This window comes from Quercus robur, chromosome 5 (assembly GCF_932294415.1).
Source record: "Quercus robur chromosome 5, dhQueRobu3.1, whole genome shotgun sequence".
In the NCBI taxonomy this organism is placed as follows: domain Eukaryota; kingdom Viridiplantae; phylum Streptophyta; class Magnoliopsida; order Fagales; family Fagaceae; genus Quercus; species Quercus robur.
The window spans coordinates 60137328-60158542 of NC_065538.1; the positions used below are offsets into that span (position 1 = coordinate 60137328).

At 39.1% G+C, this 21215-nt stretch overlaps 3 protein-coding genes across 3 annotated transcripts; all 3 read left to right on the forward strand.

The window, feature by feature from the left end:
- The first annotated feature begins 11072 nt into the window (after window positions 1-11072).
- On the forward strand, window positions 11073-11852 carry LOC126728467 (uncharacterized). Its single transcript, XM_050434281.1, has one exon. The coding sequence runs from the start codon at window positions 11073-11075 to the stop codon at window positions 11850-11852; it is 780 nt and encodes a 259-aa protein (XP_050290238.1).
- Window positions 11853-12382: 530 nt separating this feature from the next.
- Window positions 12383-13813, forward strand: LOC126728468 (uncharacterized). Its single transcript, XM_050434282.1, has 3 exons — window positions 12383-12815; window positions 13092-13313; window positions 13413-13813. The coding sequence occupies exons 1-3, from the start codon at window positions 12383-12385 to the stop codon at window positions 13811-13813; spliced, it is 1056 nt and encodes a 351-aa protein (XP_050290239.1).
- Window positions 13814-20037: 6224 nt separating this feature from the next.
- On the forward strand, window positions 20038-20577 carry LOC126728470 (uncharacterized). Its single transcript, XM_050434283.1, has one exon. It carries the CDS (start codon window positions 20038-20040, stop codon window positions 20575-20577), a length of 540 nt encoding a protein of 179 aa, XP_050290240.1.
- Window positions 20578-21215: the final 638 nt, after the last annotated feature.

Genomic DNA, 21215 nt, shown 5'->3' on the forward strand with positions numbered 1-21215 from the left:
CAATCTCGCTCGAACTCCAAAGTATTGTTTTAGCCGTTGGATTTAGATCACCTCGTGAAAGGGTTCTAATTAAAGCGCACCTCGTGTAGCAAAACGACAGAGACATGGCTTGGATAGACTAAAATAATGTCTCACAGCCAGAGACGCGCCTCAAGTAAACAAAGAGACTCTGGCATTATTGGAAGACCGTGACACAGGCCCGATGTCACCAAAACCCTCCTGTTCGTCCGAGGAGCCAAACAACAGGATTTTGAGGGGCTATTGTGGGGAGTAAAAGACTAATAGGCCCATTTCAATATCTGCACTGGGCCAGGGGCCCAGCCCATGGAAAAACCCCTCTTCGGCCATGGGAGAATCTTCCTCGGATGGATATAGCGGAAGATAAAAGAGGTAACAGACCACTGGTAGCGAGACTCCATATTGTTCCACAGGGCAGGGAAAGCACGAAAGTAGAGAAAGACAACAGATAGAACGGAAGCGTCTAAGGGAAGGCTACCTTTATTGCACTCAGTGCCTTGTGCTTGACACGGCCATACTTCTCTGTCCTTACAACCACTTCCAACAGCTGGAGGTAAGGGCTGATGGGACAAGTACCTACTCCAGGAACCCCATTTAGGAGGAGAAAACGACTATAAAAAGGGGAGTAAAAAGAAACAAAGGGGGGGATCCCTCCCCTAGCACATTAGAAGCACCAAAAAAAGCTCCTCGAATCTTGCCGAGGACCAATTCTCTCTGTTGAACTCAGTCCATGGGGGATATCTTGGTCGTTATTCACACACTAAAGCCCAACTCTTTGGCCCACTCTCTACAAATTCATTGTAATGGGCTCACTGGTCTAAGGTTCCATACATCTTGGACTTGGCCTGAAAAAACGTGACCCTACAGTTAACATTTCCCGTAAATAAATGTTTAAATTATTTTTTTGGTAATTGGTGACATATTAGTTTGTAATAAACTTTATGTAAAAATACTATTTTGGTCCTTATATTTTAGAGTTACTGTCAATTTTGTACCTACTACATCATTGGTAACCATCATTTTGGTCCCTATTATTTTCAATTTTTAGTTAGCTTGTAGTCAATTTTTAATATAGAACAGACCGTTATGGCCTTTCTAGACTTTCAAGTGCGCTTAAAATTGCACAAGGTAAAAAGGCACTAGTAAAAATCATTTGAGCGACAAAGCCAGAATCGTATGAAATTTGGTAGGCTAAAGCGAAACGACCTTCTGAGCAATGGTTGTAACCATGTCATGAGATATTTCCTGGAAATGGCGAATTCCTTCATTTAGGGTCTGAAAACTACGATTTTGCCATTTATAGTAGTTTATGTTTCCTTAAAAACATTTTACTCAAAATTTAAAATAAAGTCCTGCTTGTTTTGGGACAACATTTAAGGTCAATAGTTTATGATTCTGCATTTAACCCAATTTTTCCATTTTTGGTAAATTTTGGTATTTTGTGAGAGACCGCACCCCCAACCCATTTTTATGATGTTGGGCCAAACCCACGTGAATGGGTGAAGTCGTGTTATTGCCTCTCAAAATGGAGGTTCGACTAGTTATATTTTCTCCTTTAGATTAAGGGTTTTACAATGGAGTTGCCACTTATTTAATTATTGGGATAAATAAGAAAACCAAAATTGAAAAATTCCTCATTTTATTTATTTGTAATTGAATTTACATTGATCATAGGAAAATTACATGGCTTTGGTTCCAGATTTAATCTAAGATAAAGTACATGACTTTGTTTTCTAGTTACAATCTAAAAATCGAAAAATACATGGATAAGTATTTGATCTACTAACCCTTGATTTAAGCTCGGAGGTTATTTTACAAGGTGGGAATGTGTTAGGCACCCAACTTGCCCGATGAAACCGGTCTTCTAAACTATGGTAGCCAACATTCACATCACATCATCCAATATGTTATCAATTAATTTGCATGTTGAATTTAATGTATGTGTATGTCATAAACCCTAATTCAATTTATTAATGATTGAAAAAAATAAATTCTAGTGAATGTGTATGGATGGTGATAATCTAGATTCAAGGATTTGAAAGAATTATTAAACAAACATGTTTTTCATATTTTTGATGTGGATTTAAGATTAAATCTAGTGATATGAATGAACATGTGATGAACAACCAAGAACATGTGAAGAACACATAAGAACAATTAAGAAAATTTAAATTTATTCAAGGGAATTATCATGCTTTAATCTTAAATTCTCATCATGGCAACATAAACAAACAGTTAGGGAAGGGGATTATACCTTTATGCAATATCCATATGGTGGAGAAGGAGACTCTTGGTAGAGGTTCTAAGGGTGGAGGAAAAGAAGAGTTAGGAGAGGAAGAGTGAATTTCACTCGATATCTTATGTCTTAAGAAGATCAAAATATGATAAGACTATTCAACTTCATTAGAACTTAAGAGAGGGGAAGAGAGGGAGTTTCTTTTGTGTGTCTTGGAATGAAGGAGATGTGGGTTTATATAGTAGTGGTGGAGGAAATATGAATGGAAGGCTATTTAATGAGGGTTGACAAAGAATCATAAACCTAGACCTCATTTTAGCCTTTGGGGAAATCTGGTGCATTAAATGTGAAGATTGATGAGAATGAGGAGTAAACAAAGTTCGGTTTTCCCGTAACTGCTGTAATAGCTTATAAAGCCAAATTCGAAAAATCATATCTAACTCAATTCTGACTAGAATTGTCTCATTCTTATGCTCAAATTGAAGCCCTGGATGTCTAGTTTCTGGGAAAATTAACCTCATTCACAAATTCAAAATATTCTGAGAGATATCGATAAAATGGTGAGCAGAGGTCGATTGTTAGAAATGGTTTCAGCACAATTAATATTAATAGGTCCCAAATTAGCTCCCAATTAACATTAAGTGGTTTCAATCGCTCCCATTTCAAACTTAATTGGTTCCAAATTTACTATAATTAAAAGATAATTTCACAAATTACTCATTGAATAATTAATGTTTAACTATCTAATTAATTAGGTGTATGCAACATCACCATAAAATGTAGTTATAATCAATCAAATTATGACACATCATTGTCTCAAATTGATTACACTTATAACCAATTGAAATCAATTATTCATAATCACATATAGTCGGACTCAATTTGTGATAGTGCATCTGATCATTAAAACTTGATTTGATGATAACTTTCAATTTGGTGGTCCGATTAGGGCTTATGACCAGTCGATTTGATCGTTACAACATCAAAGTCATTTTGGTGAAATGAGATTAAGGATTTAATGACCAGAATCAAGATGCATATTTCCAAGGTGAAATTACCCTTTTACCCTCCTTGTGAGGTTAAATGCAGGTTGCAAAATAGGGTGTCAACATATTTTGTCATTTAATCGTATAATTAGTGTAAATTAGGGTTTTAGACTTTTTTTCTCAATATTTATATGTTTTGTAGTCGTCAGAGGCAGAATAAACTATTATTAATAAAATTACAGAGTTTTCTTAAACTTTTCTCTGGTAGATTCTAGTTTATCTCATGAATTTAGGAAATCTCTCGTGGACTCAAGGTTTACTACCCAAAAACTAACCATTTAGATTTTGTCCATTAAAGAGAGTGCTTTATTCAGGCTTTTGCAACATAAATTTTTGTTAGTGAGTTAATGGTAAGGACTAGATTACTGAAAGTTGAAAATAAAAAAGACCAATTTGACAATGATGCCAAAATGTAGGGAATAAAATAATATTTTCGCCTAAATTTAATATATTTGTGGTGGGCCTTTTTATGGTTAAAGTGGGTTGGGCTGCCTCCTACAGTATTGGGCCCGAGTATTTTGAGTAAGGGAGTTGAGACCAGTCCAACTGCAACTCAATTTGGTCTCGTTTATGCGCAAACTATGTCTTGTTTGCTAGGAGCACGCTTAGGGCAGGCAGAATGTGGTGCTTATCCTCTGTTTCTGCCACAGAAGTAACTTTTCTCTAGTTTCTGTTGCAAAAGGAACTTTTCTCCAATTTCTGCCGCAAAAGGAACTTTTCTCCAGTTTTTGCCGCATGACTGACTTTTTTGCTATGTAGCAAAACTTTCTGCTGTGCAATAAAACTTCCTGCTGTGCAATATAACTTTTTGCTATGCATTGAAGTTGTCTGCTGTGCATTTAAGTTTTCTGCCGTAAAGCCTTCTGTTGTGCAATAAAGCTGTCTGCTGTGCATTAAAGCTGTCTGTTGTACTTTAAAGCTGTCTGTTGTACTTTAAATCTGTCTGTTGTACTTTAAAGCCTTTTGCCGTGTAGTAAAACCTTTTGCAATGTGAATGACTACTCTTTGTTTTTACTGCAGAAATACTTTTCTACTTCCTGCACATAAACAAATCTAAAGCCCAAAGAAAATATCCATCAAACAAATGTTAGTTTAAATGAGTTAGTATATTCTCAAATATATACATACATATATGAGTATATATACTTATACGTATTCACATATACATATATAAAATATATTTTGCAAAACATAAGAAACAAGATATATGTATATATATACTTATGGCAGGATAATGATTAGTTTGTGTCAAAAGTAGAACACGTAATAAAAAATAAAGAAGAAAGCTTCCGCAGAAAAGGTTTAGCAAGTATAATAACTAACATGATAAATATAATGAAAAGGTGCTACAGCAGAATAACTAGTATAAAAAGTAAAGATACCACAGCAGGACAACTGATGCATCAGACTTGATAAAAACGTGCTACGGCAAGATGACTAAATACAGCAGATATAATTTATAATGAGATAAATCAAATATATTTGTAATCAAAATCAAGTATTGAATCTTCCCATAGAATAAGTAAACCAAGAAAGAACCCAAACCCCAACTTGAACAACCTTGTCAAAGGCTTTTGCCATCAAAGTTGTGCATTTTAGAGAATAGGCTTAAATGGCTACTAGCTATTACTTTTGAGGACATCAAAGAGCGGGTTTGCTAAGAGGGAGGGAAAAGATGGTCTATTGATGCATGCCCCTATTCCTGCCGTATTTTCTCTCTTTGTTTTACCACTTCTTTCTTTCTCTCCGTTCTTTCTTTACTCTTAGTTTCTTATTACTCTCCTACCGTGGGTTGTTCCCCCTTTTTGGTCTTTTCTTTTCCTGGGTACCTCTCTCTGGGTGCTTACTACTCTCTTACCATGAGTTTTCCCTCCTTAAGTACTTCCCTCCATTGGGTCTCCCTCTTTTAGTGTTTTTCCTTTTCTTCCTCTGTTTTTTCTCCTCCATTTCGTCCCTTTTTTCTACCTGGTTACCTTCCTTTTATAGCAAACTGATTCAATGAGATTTCTCCCTTTTACCCCTAGGGCTTCACCAACTGTTTTTGGTTTGTTGTGAGCATCCTTTCAAGATTACCTACTCACCCATTGGTTGCCCAAACCACTGCCATTGTTCAGTTCATGTCTGCTGTACCACTACCCATCTCACGACAAAATTCCCTTTTGTTTGTTCCTGCTATATACCTTTACCTCACTACCTAGCTCTATGGCATGCTTCAGATGGTCCCAACCATTTATTACTTCTTTTAGGTAAGATACTATCCCAGCAAGATATATTCCCCAAAAGAAGTCACGGCAAGAAACCAAATATAGACCCCCTTTTCCCCCCACCACTAAACCACACCCTTTGAATCCCCTTGACCGTGGGCCCACCTCCTTTGTATTGGCTGGGTACAGGTTGGTGGTGCCTTAGCCCTTCTGTGCTTGCTCCACTGTCTTCTGTGTTTGTCTCCCACGCTGTTTCTGCCGTAGCAGATTAGCTTTGTTTTAGTCTGCTGTATGTTTTGTCTTATTTCTTCACGCATTTCCTGCTACGTTTATCATTTTCCTTTGGTTTGGCTTTTCTTTCTTTCATGTGATTCCTGCTATCGACACTTCCTACTGCTCTTTGTTTCTTTTCACCGTGCTTCTTTATATTAGCTTTTACGCCTATCTTTTTTATACAAAAGGATTTGGGCCTTTGTGGGCCAAATAATGTTGACTGGATCAAAAGGGTCTTGGGCCCAATTTGTCTTTATCTGCCGAATCCATTCTACCAGGGAATTTTATTATACAGCAGATCTGTATTCTGCGGCAGATTTGTATTCTGCAACAGATTTGTGTTTTGCTGTAGATTGCTTTCACTTGCACTTATTTCTTTGGAACTTTCTTGCTCTTCGATCTTCTTGGTGAGTCTTTGGGCCTTACTTTTTTCATTGGGTTTTCTTCCTCATGGGCCTTTGGGTATAGTTTTGCAAAAATGGGCATCAACAATATCTAACATCACTCAATTTTCAATTATATCCATTATCACATATTTTTGGGGATAGAGGTGTTCCACTAGTAGGTATCTTAGGCAGTGATGGAGCCAAAAAAAAAAAAATTTCTTTGGAGGGAGGACCATGGTTAACCATTATTATTATTATTATTATTATTATTATTATTATTATTATTATTATTCGCTATGAATTAAATCTAATTACTCTAGTCTAAAAATAATAAATATTACAAAACTATAAAATAATTATAGTAAAAATAAAGTTTATTTTTAAAATAACCATATTGAACTATGTATATTGTTTTACTAAATTTTTTACAATGTATAGTCTTATTGTTGGAATATTATTTTTTGTATAATATTTAAATTGTTATAATAAATAAATAAAAGTAAAATGCATCCATATCCACAATAGTGCCCACGCCTTCTTTCAGGTCTGAGCCTACAACATCACACAGCTCCCACAGAAAACTCTGTTGCTGCCTCGCCGCTAGGTCTTTGATCTCAAAAGCAAGTCGTGCCACTCACCCTTCAAATCTGTGCACATCAAGCCTTCGCCTAATGAAACCAACAACACAGACGTGCTCCACGGCATATTGCAAGAAAAACCCAGAAGTCCGACCTCCACAGGAATTTGCACGTGCCTCCACGTGTCGACCAAGATTCCAGTAGCCCCTCCATGCGCCGCCACAAAACTTGAATCCTAGATAGGATTATGGTCACACGCGCTACTTTTGTCAAACTCGTGGCCTGCCGATTTGCAAAACCTGAGAAGTTCGACCGTGAATCTCGCTCACACGCGCCTACACGCGCTGCCTGGGTTTTTGGCTTCTCCTCCACGTGTCAATGGACACTCATGCTCTAGCAACACGCCGAAGAACCCCTGCTGATGTCATCTGACGTTAATGGACGATGTCATCATTTCACATCAACAGCCACGCAAGCATGTTCACGTCAGCCCTAGCTACGTCAGTACCACGTTAGGATGAGTCAGCACCTCTACAGCTGATCTATGACTTGACCTGAAAACCCGAAACCAACCTAGACCATGTAGCCGTTGACTGACCGTTGACTTTGACCAAGATCTGTTGACTTTGACCTTCATTGACTTTGACTTTTGCGTTGACCTTTGATCAAAAGTTAAAATTTTCGCAAGGGCCTATCTTGCTTAGTTTTTCACATAGATTTTGATTCTGGATTCCATTTCTTCATTTGAAGCTCCAAAATTTGTCAATTGGCACATTCTTCATTGTGGTTTCTTCAATGGCATTCTTCAATACATCTTCAAGGGATCTTCTCATGCTTATCCAATCTCAAGCCTTCATCGAGCTTCCGCCTTGAGTTTGAGGGAGGGTGTTAGAGATATATTAAACATATTAGCCTAATGTAATAGGCCCAAGCGCAGTCCTGCTTGTACTAGTAGTCTAGGGTTTAGTCACCTATATATACACATGTTAGGGTTCATTGTAATACATGTTATTGTACTACATTTTTACACAATAATAAAGATGTAACCCTTAAGTGATTCCTCCGTGGATGTAGGCCGACAAGGCTGGACCATGTAACCCTCATGTTCTCAGTATTCCTATTCTATACTTCCCCTTTTGCATCCACTCTAACATATACAACATGCTATAACACATCACGTTGCTAATAATATATTTAACACTCTTCAACCACAACATTTTGAACACAGCCACAATATATTTAGCAATTTCTCAAATTCTATTTCAATTTAGCATGAAATTCAATGCCAATAATAAGACTTATAATATATTTAACACTCTTCAACCACAACATTTTGAACACAGCCACAATATATTTAGCAATTTCTCAAATTCTATTTCAATTTAGCATGAAATTCAATGCCAATAATAAGACTTAACATTCACGACCAATTTCGTACCTATAAGAATGCTATGACTAAAAATTCATCACTAATTTCAGTGAAAGGAAAGCACAGGCAATTTGAACTTTGAAGTTACTTTATTTGTCCTTTTGTTTTTTTGTTGGTTTTCATTGTATTTGGCCTATGGAAGCAATTTAGCCTTGCTTGTTGTATTCAAGGGAAATTAGAACTTTGATAATGTTGAAATGAACTTCTATAAGTGGAATCATAATCTGAATGTAATCCTTATGTTTGGAATGCCTCATTCATGAGTTTTAACTTTTAAGCTTGTTCCACAGGGTTCCTATTGCTTTTTCAATGGCGTTATAATTTATATCTTTGTCACTTTTGTGAATGATTTGAGTTCTTATAGCTAAGTGACTTTTATACAGCAAAACAATTGATTACTTCTCAAAATTATTATCTATTCTCATGGTTGCAAAATTAACATCTTTGTAACACTAATTGTGTATTAAATTATAGGAAAAAGATATTAAATCGTATAATAGTTTAAAGAAAAACCTCCATTAATTAGCCAATCATATTTCATTCACATGTTGTGCTTGTGGGATTGGGACGTCAATATTAATAAGAACCCATAATCAAAATGGATTTGGCGGTTGGGCTGTCAGGACCATGAGCTAAAACCTAAGTTGGAATACACGAAGCCAATATCCCGACTGACCTGAACAATACTCACCTAAGAAGTCTATTGTAACTATTAATCTGAGCACTCTTCATGTGCTAGGAAAATTAGGAGGAACAACGCTGATTTAAACGACCTAGACGAGTGAGTTGCAATGAGAATGCCCCCAATTCCATACTAGTTGGAACATCCATGGCATCTCAGACCAGCTGATGATGCCAATTAGTCTTGTAGATGAGTAGAATTGTATGCTCTACTTTATGAAAAGAATTAGGATTCAAATCCTCACTCCTCTTTGTTATAACTATCAAATTATTTTTAAAAAAAAGTTCGGAATATGCCAAAAAAAAAAAAAACATAAACATGTTTCATTCTTTTAAGGAGCTAGCACAAGATAATCTTACTTTTAAGATTCTCTAAAATTCTATGTTAATCTATATATATATATATATATATATATATATAATAAGTAAAACAGAGAGAAAATCCAATTAAATTTCAAATTAGAATTAAATTAGAATCTAATTTTATACCATGTGTCACATCTAATCTAAGTTTTTAAATATTTGTGCCAAATAAGTTAATTCAATGTAAAAATTAGATTTCAATTAGAGTTCAATTTTGTGTCATGTGTCCCATCTAATCTAAGTTTTTTAAATTTTTGTGTCAAATAAGTTAATTTAGTGTAAAGAACGAGCAGTCCAATATAAGTAAACTTCAAAAAATATAATTTTTGAATGATTTTATATTAATGAGCATTTTTTTTGTATAACTAAAAACAATTCAAGTTTATATGTCATATATAGCCAAAGCTAAAAGAAAATCCAATTAAATTCTAAATTGAAGTCTAATTTTGCGCCATGTGTCTCATCTAATTTTTAAATTTGTGTTTCAAGTTAATTATTAGGTGCAAAAATTAAAGAGTCTAAATTCAATTAGATTCTAAATTGAATTTTAATTGTAATTCAATTTTGCGCATGTGTTCCATCTAATATTTTAATTTTTGTGGCAAGTAAATTATTGAATACAAAAATGGAAGAGTCTAGATCTAATTAGATTCTAAATTATATATATGTAATTGTGATTGTTTTTAAATATATCCGTGCATATACACGGGGTTACACACTAGTTTAGCATAATATTCAATGCCTATTAGAATACTGTGGGGCCAAATAATTTGACAACCCTGGCCCATTTTATACTGGGCCCAAGACCCGCGCCAAGGAGGACGAACAAAGAAAGCCCAAATGGCCTGGAAACGTTGCCGAGGACGATCCTGCTCTTGACATCCCAAATCCCAAGAGGAGAGAACAACACACCAGCAAAAGTAGCCTCCCAAAGCACCCCCAGGAGAAGGACAAGTACAATAGGATATCCATGGGCATATGGTGCAAGAACAATCCAAGGAGAAACTATCACCTCCGCATTGAATGCACCCAACTAACGTTCTGGCCGCATTAATGAAGAAATGTCCCCTGAACAGTGCGGCCTTGGTCGTCACAACTCACAGAGGGTTTGGGAAGGTGGCTGATGGGACGAGCACTCAAGTAATGACCTATATGATCAACAGGTGGAGGGTCAAGATCGACTGGAAAAAAGTATATAATGTGAGAGACCCTCCAAGAATGGGGGATCGCGGAAAAAAGAGCGGGAGGAGAGAAAAAGGAGAAAACTGTAGCAGTCTGCACAACCTTGAAAACCTCTGTAACCTAGTACTAAAAAGAAGAAGAAGAAGGATACCAAGTTCCTCGAACGAAACACCCAAGGACAAAGTTCCATACTTTAACCCATATCCTTGTTATTCAGCCCACACACAACCGTGTCTAGTGATTGTGGTTCAGATTAAGACCTAGTTCTTAAACTCATTCTCTAAAAATTTATTGTATTGGGCTAGTTGGGCTTGAGATCTTTCATCCAATAGAAGGAGCGCTCAAACCCGGTCCCTACAATTAGTGCCGTCTGTGGGAAGAACTTATGTGTTAGTAAGGACAACAGTCAGGCATGGTAGGATTAAGCCCTCATCGAGCAGGCTCCCATCAGCCTGAACTAGCCAAATCCCAACAACAAGGTAACTTTCCTAACCCCGAGCGTGATCAAAACGAAGAGAATGGAAGGTTCCAAGAGGGAAGCATAAACACCACTCAAACCAGCAAGAGCTACTCTCGCGCAGGCAGTCACGTGCTTCAGAGATAAAATAACAACCGGGCCCCGCAACCAGAAGAAGTTAAGAGCCATATGTCTCAGAAATAGAAGGATAAGCGGGCCATGCAGCGAGAAATAGACGATTTGAAGAGAAAGCTGCACCATGCGCAGCAAAGGCAATCTCGTTCTAGGCTTGACACGCCCTCCGACGATGAAAGTGACGATGACTATAGACGAAGATCGAGGACTCTCCCAAGTGAGACCTTCTCCCATGAAGAAGAACACTACCAAAGGCGTAGGCGCAGAAGCCCATCTCCTAGGGGCTTGGGAAATAATGCCATGAGCAGGGCATTGGATCAACTCTCCAAGTCGCCTTTCACGCATCACATAGAAGGGGCCGTACTTTCTCGACGGTTCCAGCAGCCAACCTTCGCCATTTACAACGGTAGAACAGACCCTGTGGAGCATGTGAGCCAGTTCAACCAAAGTATGGCTGTCCATTCTAGGAACGAGGCGCTGATGTGCAAGGTTTTCCCATCTAGCTTGGGACCAGTGGCGATGAGGTGGTTTAATGGTCTAAAGGCGAACTCCATAGATTTGTATAGGCAACTGACCCAAACTTTTGGCTCCCGCTTCGTTACAAACCGCAGAGCTCCACGGCCTTTGAGTGCTTTGTTGTCGCTGTACATGCATGATGGAGAAACCCTAAAGGCCTGCTCAAACAGATATTGGGAGACGTACAATGAAATGGAAGACAATTTTGACGACGTCGCCATTATCACTTTCAAAAATAGTCTCCCATCCGATCACTGCCTGAGGAAGTCTCTGACTGGCAAGCCCACCACCAGTATGCGCCAACTAATGGATCGGATCGATAAGTATAAGCGAGTGGAGGAAAACTAGCTGTAAGGAAGAGGAAAGAGAAGGTTATCCCTCAAGAGAGGAGGGATTTCAGGTTAGACCGATATAGCAACAATCACCCGAGGAAGGACTTCGTAGGGCAACCTGGAACAACCAATGCACAAACTGTCAATGCCGTATTCCGAGAACCAGTACATTGAGTGTTGGAGAAAATCAAGAACAAGCCATACTTTAGGCGACCGAATAAGATGGCGGGAGAACCCTCGAGGCGCGATCAGAACTTTTATTGCCGATACCACCAAGACCACGGGTATACCACGGAGAATTGCAACAACCTCTAGAACCACCTGGACCAGCTAGTCCAGAAAGGAAAGCTGAAGCACCTTTTGCATCATTCCAGTGGTCATCAAGGCCATCAAAAAGCCAAGAGGGATGTTGCCCTAAGGTGACCTGCAGGAACGATCAATGTAATCGTGGCCGCACCAGGGAGAACAGGCACGCGCCCTGCACAAGTGTTATCGGTGGCTCAACTGCCTGTTGAGGAGTCCCAGCTAGGGCCGAAGAGGGCCAGGATGAACTTTCGCCCCATCTTAAGTTTTTTAGAGGAGGACAAGATCGGAACCATCCAGCCCCACGACGATGCGCTGCTGTTCACCCTCAAAATCAGGGACTACGATATGAAAAGAGTGATGGTGGATGGCGGCAGTGCGGCCGAGGTTATGTACCCCGACCTCTACAAGGGGCTGGAGTTAAAACCAGAAGATTTGATGCCCTATAACTCTCCTCTGATGAGCTTCGACAGGAAGCTTGTCATTCCAAAGGGCATGATTAGGCTGCCCATTCAGATCGGCCCAGAGATAATGGAGGTGAACTTCATTGTGGTGGACACCTACTCTCCCTATACAGCCATCGTCGGCAGGCCTTGGCTCCATACCTTAGGGGCTGTTGCCTCCTCATTGCATCGGAATGTTAAATTCCCGTCGGGGGACCAAGTTCTTGAAATCCGTAGTTACCAACCCACAGCGAGGCAATGTGTGATAGCGGCCGTCTCACATCAGCTTGATGCGGAATCCTCGGCCTCCGCTGAAAAGAATTTATAGCAATCAAGGACCCCGATTTCACCCCCTGACACAGCCGCCGAGGAGGCAAAATGCGAAAATTTAGAAGAGGTGGTCATTGGCAGCGACCCGGAGAAATTCTTTCGGATAGGGGCTCAGCTGCCTCTTTAGGAGAAGGAGGAACTGATTGAGTTTCTTAAAAGAATTATCGATGTATTTGCAGGGGATGCCTGCGATGCCCCCAAGATTGACCTAGCCTTCATCTGTCATCACATCAATGTTAACCCGACCATCACACCCAAGAAGCAACCACTGCGTCGCCCGTCAAGAGAGCCTGCCGACGCAATTAGGGATGAAGTGGCGAAGCTTAAGTGTGCTAGGGCAATCAAAGAGGTCTTTTACCCCAAATGGCTGGCCAATACCGTGGTGGTCAAAAAGAAAAGTGGTAAATGGTAGTTTTGTGTGGACTTCACTGACCTAAATAAAGCGTGTCCAAAAGACCCATTCCCTATGTCTCAGATAAACTAGCTGGTGGATGCGACAGCGGGCCATCCTCGGATGAGCTTCTTAGATGCCTTTCAAGGCTACCATCAAATACCGTTAGCACCAAAGGATCAGGAGAAAACAGTCTTCGTGACACCAACTGGAAATTACCACTATAAGGTAATGTCGTTTGGTCTGAATAACGCAAGATCCACTTATCAAAGGATGATGACAAGAATGTTCGAACCACAGTTGGGCAAGAATTTCGAAATCTATGTCGATGATATGGTAGTGAAGAGTAAAGTGGTATCCGAGCATTTAGGGGACCTCAGCAGCACCTTTGGTGTCTTGAGGAAGCATAAGCTGCGCCTGAATGCTTCCAAGTGCTCATTTGGCGTGGGATCAGGCAAGTTTTTGGGCTACATGGTTACTCATAGGGGAATTGAGGCTAACCCCAACTAGATCAAGGCTATAAATGACCTGAAACCACTGCAAAATGCAAAAGAGGTCCAAAAGCTTACTGGGATGATCGCAGCCCTCAATTGATTCATTTCCATGGCACAACAATCAAGACCCAAGTCCAAGCCCAATTATACTTGGTGTGCAATCCAAGTTTTTTACTTTTATTGCAAATATGCACTCACCTGCAATTTATTTTACATAACATCAGTGCATCTTTAATAGCCAGCCCGAAAATACCTAGAAGAACAAAAAAAAAAATTCGTAAATTTTTTTTTACCATTTTTAAGGTGACAAGTTATTATTGGTAGATAAAAAAGTCATATCACTGGTGAGCTCATATGAGAATCAATAAAAACTTGTTAGTTCAATTATAGTGAAAAATATTATAAAAATTGTTTTGTCTGTAGCATTCTTCAATTTGCCCATAATCACAGAAAATAATTTTTGGCTAAAACATGTCCTCAAGTTTTCATAGCTTTCATTTTGGTCTTTATATTTTTAAATTTGCTATCATTCTAGTCTTTGTTGTTATCTTGCTTAAAGAAAATGCCAAAATGGCTAATGGACTACACTACCAGTTTAAAAATAACATTTAAAAAAAAAAACTACAATGGTAGGAACGACAATAGCTTTAGAAATATAAGGATAAAAATGAAAGTCATAAAAATTTGAGGATTATGCTGAAGATAAGACCAAAATATAGAAATCAAAAACTGTGTTTTTATGAGGGAGAATTTGACTTTTCAAATGTCTCTTATCTTAATTAAAAAATATGGGAAAAAATGGTTGGGGAAGGGGTGCCAAGACATATGTTTTTAACAAAATAGTATAGTTACATAGTGGTAGCTTTAGGAATTTTTTTGGTAGTTATTAAGAAACTTTAATTATAAAAAATCTTACAAAAAGCAACCTTGAATATATCGATATTACAAAAAAAAAAAATTGCAAATATATGAAGTCTTACAATTTTCTTCTATTAACAAAATGAAAGAGCAAAAAGGGATTGATGAGAGAAAAAGTGAGAACTGAGAATACTGAAATGAGAGAAATAAAGTGACAGTCTAAAAATGATGTGTGAGAGAGAGAGAGAGAGAGAGAGAGAGAGAGAGAGAGAGAGAGAGAGAGAGAGAGAGGCAAAGTTGCAGGTAGTGCCACTAAGGAGAAATCATGGCCACAATATCTCTCTTGGTACTTTTTTTTTTGAATAAATTTTTTGTTGAATATTTTGTTTATTTGTTTTTGTTTGGTCTAATCTTATTGGACTAATTTTTATTGCTGTTATTTGCATTTTTAAGGGTTAAGAATTATATTTGGGTGTGAAAATTATTTTTGTTGAACCCAAAGTTGGATTTTCAAGTTAGGGTATTCAATATATATATATTATTTTTATGATAGCCAAAAGATAATATGACATAATTGTTTTTTTCCTTTTGTACAAAGTCAGATTGTTTTATATGAATACCTTAAATCCGCCGCCTGACATTTGCGTTTGTGAACAACATTCATTAAGCCATAACTCAGTCAAGTCATCATTGGCATTATGTTAAGTTTATTTTTTGTTCTGTTTCTTTTGAGTAAGGTCATTATGTTTAGTCAAGTAACTTGTTTTTTTTTAGTAAGGTCATTATGTTTAGTCAAGTAACTTCCAGCCAATTCTTCTGCAAGCACACTTGAGCCATACAAAAGAGTACATCCATTATCAACTGCTTCGGCTGGCTGGCACTCATAGAGTCACCCACGCATGTTCTCGCTTTGTCCTTTTCTATGTGACATTATCTCTTGGATACAAGCATGTATGACTATTCAAGGAAAATATCAAAAGGTTCAAGAAATTCCAAGTTCTAACGATATAAAACTTATAAATTGACATGATGATTAATATAATTGGTGGATTTCAATCGTTTGATAAATTAAGGGTGCGTTTAGATACCGCTTATTTTATTGAAAATTGAAAACAATAAAAAAATAATTTCTGGTTACTGTTCACAGATGAAAACACTGTTCATTTGCCTTAATGCACTATTCATTTCCCATGAACAGTGCAAGAGGCGTTGGTCAAAAAAAAAGAAAGAAAGAAAGAGGCAAAACGCTGAAACGCAAAATGCAATCCAAACGCTACCTAAGGGTCATGTTAATTACTTTATCATCTTTCCATAAAATGTTTCTAAATGTTTGTTAACATTTCCCGTAAATAAATGTTTAAATTATTTTTTTGGTAATTGGTGACATATTAGTTTGTAATAAACTTTATGTAAAAATACTATTTTGATCCTTATATTTTAGAGTTACTGTCAATTTTGTACCTACTACATCATTGGTAGCCATCATTTTGGTCCCTATTATTTTCAATTTTTAGTTAGCTTGTAGTCAATTTTTAATGTAGAACAAACCGTTATGGCCTTTCTAGACTTTCAAGCGCGCTTAAAATTGCACAAGGAAAAAAGGCACTAGTAAAAATCATTTGAGCGACAGAGCCAGAATCGCATGAAATTTGGTAGGCTAAAGCAAAACGGCCTTCTGAGCAATAGTTGTAACCATGTCATGAGATATTTCCTGGAAATGGTGAATTCCTTCATTTAGGGTCTGAAAACTACGATTTTGCCATTTATAGTAGTTTATGTTTCCTTAAAAACATTTTACTCAAAATTTAAAATAAAGTCCTGCTTGTTTTGGGACAACCTTTAAGGTCAATAGTTTATGATTCTGCATTTAACCCAATTTTTCCATTTTTGGTAAATTTTGGTATTTTGTGAGAGACCGCACCCCCAACCCGTTTTTATGATGTTGGGCCAAACCCACGTGAATGGGTGAAGTCGTGTTGTTGCCTCTCAAAATGGAGGTTCGACTAGTTATATTTTCTCCTTTAGATTAAGGGTTTTACAATGGAGTTGCCACTTATTTAATTATTGGGATAAATAAGAAAACCAAAATTGAAAAATTCCTCATTTTATTAATTTGTAATTGAATTTACATTGATCATAGGAAAATTACATGGCTTTGGTTCTAGATACAATCTAAGATAAAGTACATGAACTTGTTTCCTAGTTACAATCTAGAAATCAAAAAGTACATGGATAAGTATTTGATTTACTAACCCTTGATTTAAGCTCAGAGGTTATGTTATAAGGTGGGAAGGTGTTAGGCACCCAGCTTGCCCGGTGAAACCGGTCTTCTAGACTATGGTGGCCAACATTCACATCACATCATCCAGTATGTTATCAATTAATTTGCATGTTGAACTTAATGTGTGTGTATGTGATGGAGAGGTTCTGCGCCAAGTATTACCCCAGTGAGGACAAGATCACTTTCTAGAACCTTCAGATGGTAAGGCAGAGACCTGGAGAGGATCCCGTCTAGTTCATTAAAAGATTTGAAGATGTATCCCTAGATTGCTATGGGGACCACGAGGAAAAGGAGCTCGTAGAAACCTGTATATCCAACATGCTTTTTTATTACAGGCTCAACCTCAAAAATCTATGCATCGCGCAATTTGCTGACCTGTTACAAAGAACTAGAAGGACAGCACAGATTATGAGGGCAAAAAGTATGCCAGTATCCCAGGCCATGACACCATCGGTGGGAGAGAAAAGGAAAAGGCTTGACAGGAAGGTGTTCGAGGAACCACCAGTGATCCCATGTACACTGAGGAGTTAAACCATGTCCTGGACAAATGGATTGAAGATGGAGTTGTTAGGCCATTTACTGTGTCCAGTCCACCAATTGAAGAAGAAAGGAAGAACCCTTTGTTTTACAGGATCCATAATTATGTTAATCATTCCACCAAGGATTGTTGGACCCTCCATAGACTCTTCCACAAAAAGCTAAAAGAGGGAACCCTGGAGCTCACTCAGAAGGAGCCAAAAGTGCAGAGGAACCCCTTGCCTAACCACAAAGGGAAAGGGATGGTAGCAGTAGTAATCCACGGGAATCCAGCAGAAGTAGGAGAATCTGAAGGATCCTTGCACCTGAGCACAGTCAGGACCCTCCAGAAGAATCCCAAGTTCAAGTCACTATTCAACCAACTGGGATTTCGACCAGAAGCAAGAAGGGTGGCCACAGAGTCTCTTATGAGTATAGCAGCAGATTCGGGAATGGAATGCTTCACAGCAGAGTCACATGCTAGTCGAGCTTTCCTAGAGACAACTAATGCAATAACCTTCATCGACGAGGACATGGAGATTGAGCATTCGGACCACCGTAGGCCCCTTTACCTAATGGCCACCATAAATGGTGTCCAAATCAAAAGAGCATTGGTGGACACAAGGGCATCACTCAATCTCATAGCCTTGAGTACCCTGGAAGCTGTGGGCCTGGTTGACAGAAGGATCCTAGGGGCTCCCATGGAGATAACAGGATTTGGGGGGTCGGTGGAATCAACAGAAGGGTACATACAGCTAGCCTTGAGGGTAAGGCCAATAGTGACCCTGACAAGGTTTCATGTGATTAATGCAAAGGTATCTTACCATGTATTGTTGGGACACCCATGGCTCCATAAACACCGCCTTATTCCATCTATGTATCATCAGTGCATTAAAGGGAGATTGAATGGGAGGCTAGTGAAAATCCCTGCCAACCGTAACCCTTTCAGCCAGGGAGAAGTGAACTTTGTAGAAACGACGTTTTACGATGAGTTAGAGCTAGATGATGAGAGCCCCGCACCAGGTACTCCAGGGGCACCTATCCTAGAAGAAGAAGAAGAAGGAGGAAGAGGCACCCGTGACCTGAGAAACCTTTTGGAAAGAAAAAGGCAAAAATGGGAGCTCAGCTCTTCAGGATCCCGAGAATGTGTGGTGGTGCGAGAACCCAGAGGAAGGTTGATTTATCGTTTGTGAAGGTGCGTGAGACCTGAATGCATCACGTAGAAAGGTCCCAGACTACCAAGTTGCATGATGGCCCAAGAAGAAATCCCAAAAGAATCAGTCAAGGAAGCCCAAATTCAACCTGATGAAGAATTCAAGGAAATAAATTTGGGAACCGAGCTAAGGTCCCAGAAGCCAGTCTTTATTAGTAGTCAATTGATGGCACAAGAAAGGGAACAATTGGTGGCCTTACTCCAAAAATACAGAGATGTGTTCGCATGGACCTATGATGAAATGCCTGGTTTAGACCCGGGATTGGTAGTTCATTCTCTTAATGTGGACCCAGGAATAAGGTCAGTAGTTCAGCTGGCTAGGGTCTTTCACACTAAGATAGAAGCTCAGATAATTCAAGAAGTCAAAAAGCTGCTGACAGCTGGCTTTATCAAACCCATCCAACAGCCCAAATGGCTTTCCAACATTGTGCCTGTGAAGAAGAAAAATGGTCGGATCCATTGCTATGTGGACTTTCGCAACCTGAACAAGGCATGCCCAAAAGATGAGTTCCCCTTGCCCAATATCGACCTCCTTATAGATTCAGTTGCAGGAAGCTCTATGTTCTCGTTTATGGATGGGTACAGTGGGTACAACCAAATCCGCATGGCTGCCAAAGATGTAGAGAAAACGGCATTCAAAACTCCAATCGGGAACTTTTGTTACACCGTAATGCCCTTTGGCCTCAAAAATGCGAGGGCTACATACCAGCGAACCATGACAGCTATTTTTCATGACATGATACATGAAGAGATGGAAGATTATGTAGATGACATTGTGGTCAAATCAAAGACTAGAATAGGACACCTCCGACTACTTGAGCAAGTTTTTGAAATATGCAGGAAGTACAAACTACGCATAAACCCCATGAAATGTGCCTTCGGGGTGTTTGCTGGAAAGTTCTTTAGGTTTCTGGTACATCACAAAAGCATAAGTGTAGATCCAGCCAAGGCCACAGTCATCGCCGCAATGAAAAGACCGACTAGTATGAGGGAGCTCAAAAGCCTCCTGGGAAAGGTCTCCTATATTAGGAGATTTGTGCCTGGGTTAGCTTCAGTCACGATAGGTTTATCCAAATTGTTGAAAAATGGAACTGAGTTTACCTGGGGAACGAAACAACAGGAGGCTTTCCAAAGAATTCAGTACATCATGAATCATTTGCCCACCCTCCAGGCGCCAGTGCGTGGGCGACCTCCGTTGTTGTACTTAGCATCAAACTCCCAGGCAATAGGAGCTTTACTAGCATAGGAAGATGACCAGGGGAACGAGCAACCTGTTTATTACGTAAGCAGGACACTTAAGGACACCGAGACCAAGTACCCCAGAATAGAGAAAGCCTGCCTAGTAATCATCTTCGCGTCCCAGAGATTGAAAATGTACTTCTCAGCTCACCAAATCCTTTTGGTGACTAAGTCCCACCCTATAAAGGCACTCCTACACCAGCCCCTTCTCACGGGAAGAATAGCACAATGGCTAGTCCTGCTCTTTCAATATGACATAGGCATCAGAACCCCCAAAGTTGTCAAAAGCCAAGCCATAGCAGATCTGCTGGCTCAGTTCCCAGGAAAGGAGGAAAGCCCACTGAGTGAAGAAATCCCTAGTGAGGTGGTAGTAACAGAGATCCTAGGAAAGAAATGGACAATGAGATTCGACGGGTCAACTACAACAACTTTAAATGGGGTAGGAATCGTACTAAGCTATGAGAATGGGGACACCATACCCTTGTCTTTCAAGCTTGGTTTTTCATGCTCTAATAACGCAATTGAATATAAGGCGTACTTGACCGGGCTGACTATAGCACTCAGCATAGGAGTAAAGCATATGAGAGTGTTGGGGGACTCCAATCTTGTAGTTTCCCAGGTGAAAGGTGACTTTGTGTTACGAGAACAAAATTTAGCAGCCTACAGGACTTAGGCATAAAGGCTAGATCTAGAATTCCAAACCTTTAGCATAGAGTACACCCAAAGAAGTGAAAACAGGTTTGCTGATGCACTCGCCACCTTGAGATCCCAAATACCATTCAAAGGAAGGGACACGCTGGTAAGGATAGGAAAGCAGGAACATTCTTTTGTAAGGATCCTCCAAATGATATACCCCGGAGAGTCCAAACAGTGGGATTGGAGAAGCGAAGTCAAAGAAAAAAATGAAAAAGGCAGAACCCGAAGGGAACATCAAAGAACTAAAAGATTACACTCAGATAGAAGGGGAATTGTATAGAGGGTTGCCAGGGGGAATCTTGTCCAAATGTATCAACGAGAAGGAAGGAAAGCTAAAGCTAGAAGAATTACATACCCAAGCCTGTGGAATTACAGAAAAGATCAACCTATATAGAAGAATGCAATGCATGGGATACTACTGGCCAAATATGAATAAAGAGGCAACAACTATACAGGAAAAATGTCAGGAGTGTCGACTTGCGATAGATAAAGAAGAAAGTTATGCTGTGTTTGTTGCAAAAGATTGGCGAGTTCCCTTCATAGAATACTTGGCTCAAGGGATCCTGCCAACTAACAGGACACTAACCCACCAGCTCAAGAAACTTGCAGACAGGT

What these genes read in the sequence shown, in the direction of transcription:
- LOC126728467 (XM_050434281.1), top strand. Translation starts at nt 11,073, where the DNA reads ATGCAGCGAGAAATAGACGATTTGAAGAGAAAGCTGCACCATGCGCAG.
- LOC126728468 (XM_050434282.1), top strand. Translation starts at nt 12,383, where the DNA reads ATGAACTTTCGCCCCATCTTAAGTTTTTTAGAGGAGGACAAGATCGGA. An exon ending in GGACCAAGTTCTTGAAATCC is followed by an intron (nt 12,816 to 13,091) that starts GTAGTTACCAAC and finishes ATGTATTTGCAG; the next exon opens with GGGATGCCTGCGATGCCCCC. An exon ending in GGTGGTCAAAAAGAAAAGTG is followed by an intron (nt 13,314 to 13,412) that starts GTAAATGGTAGT and finishes TGGATGCGACAG; the next exon opens with CGGGCCATCCTCGGATGAGC.
- LOC126728470 (XM_050434283.1), top strand. Translation starts at nt 20,038, where the DNA reads ATGTACTTCTCAGCTCACCAAATCCTTTTGGTGACTAAGTCCCACCCT.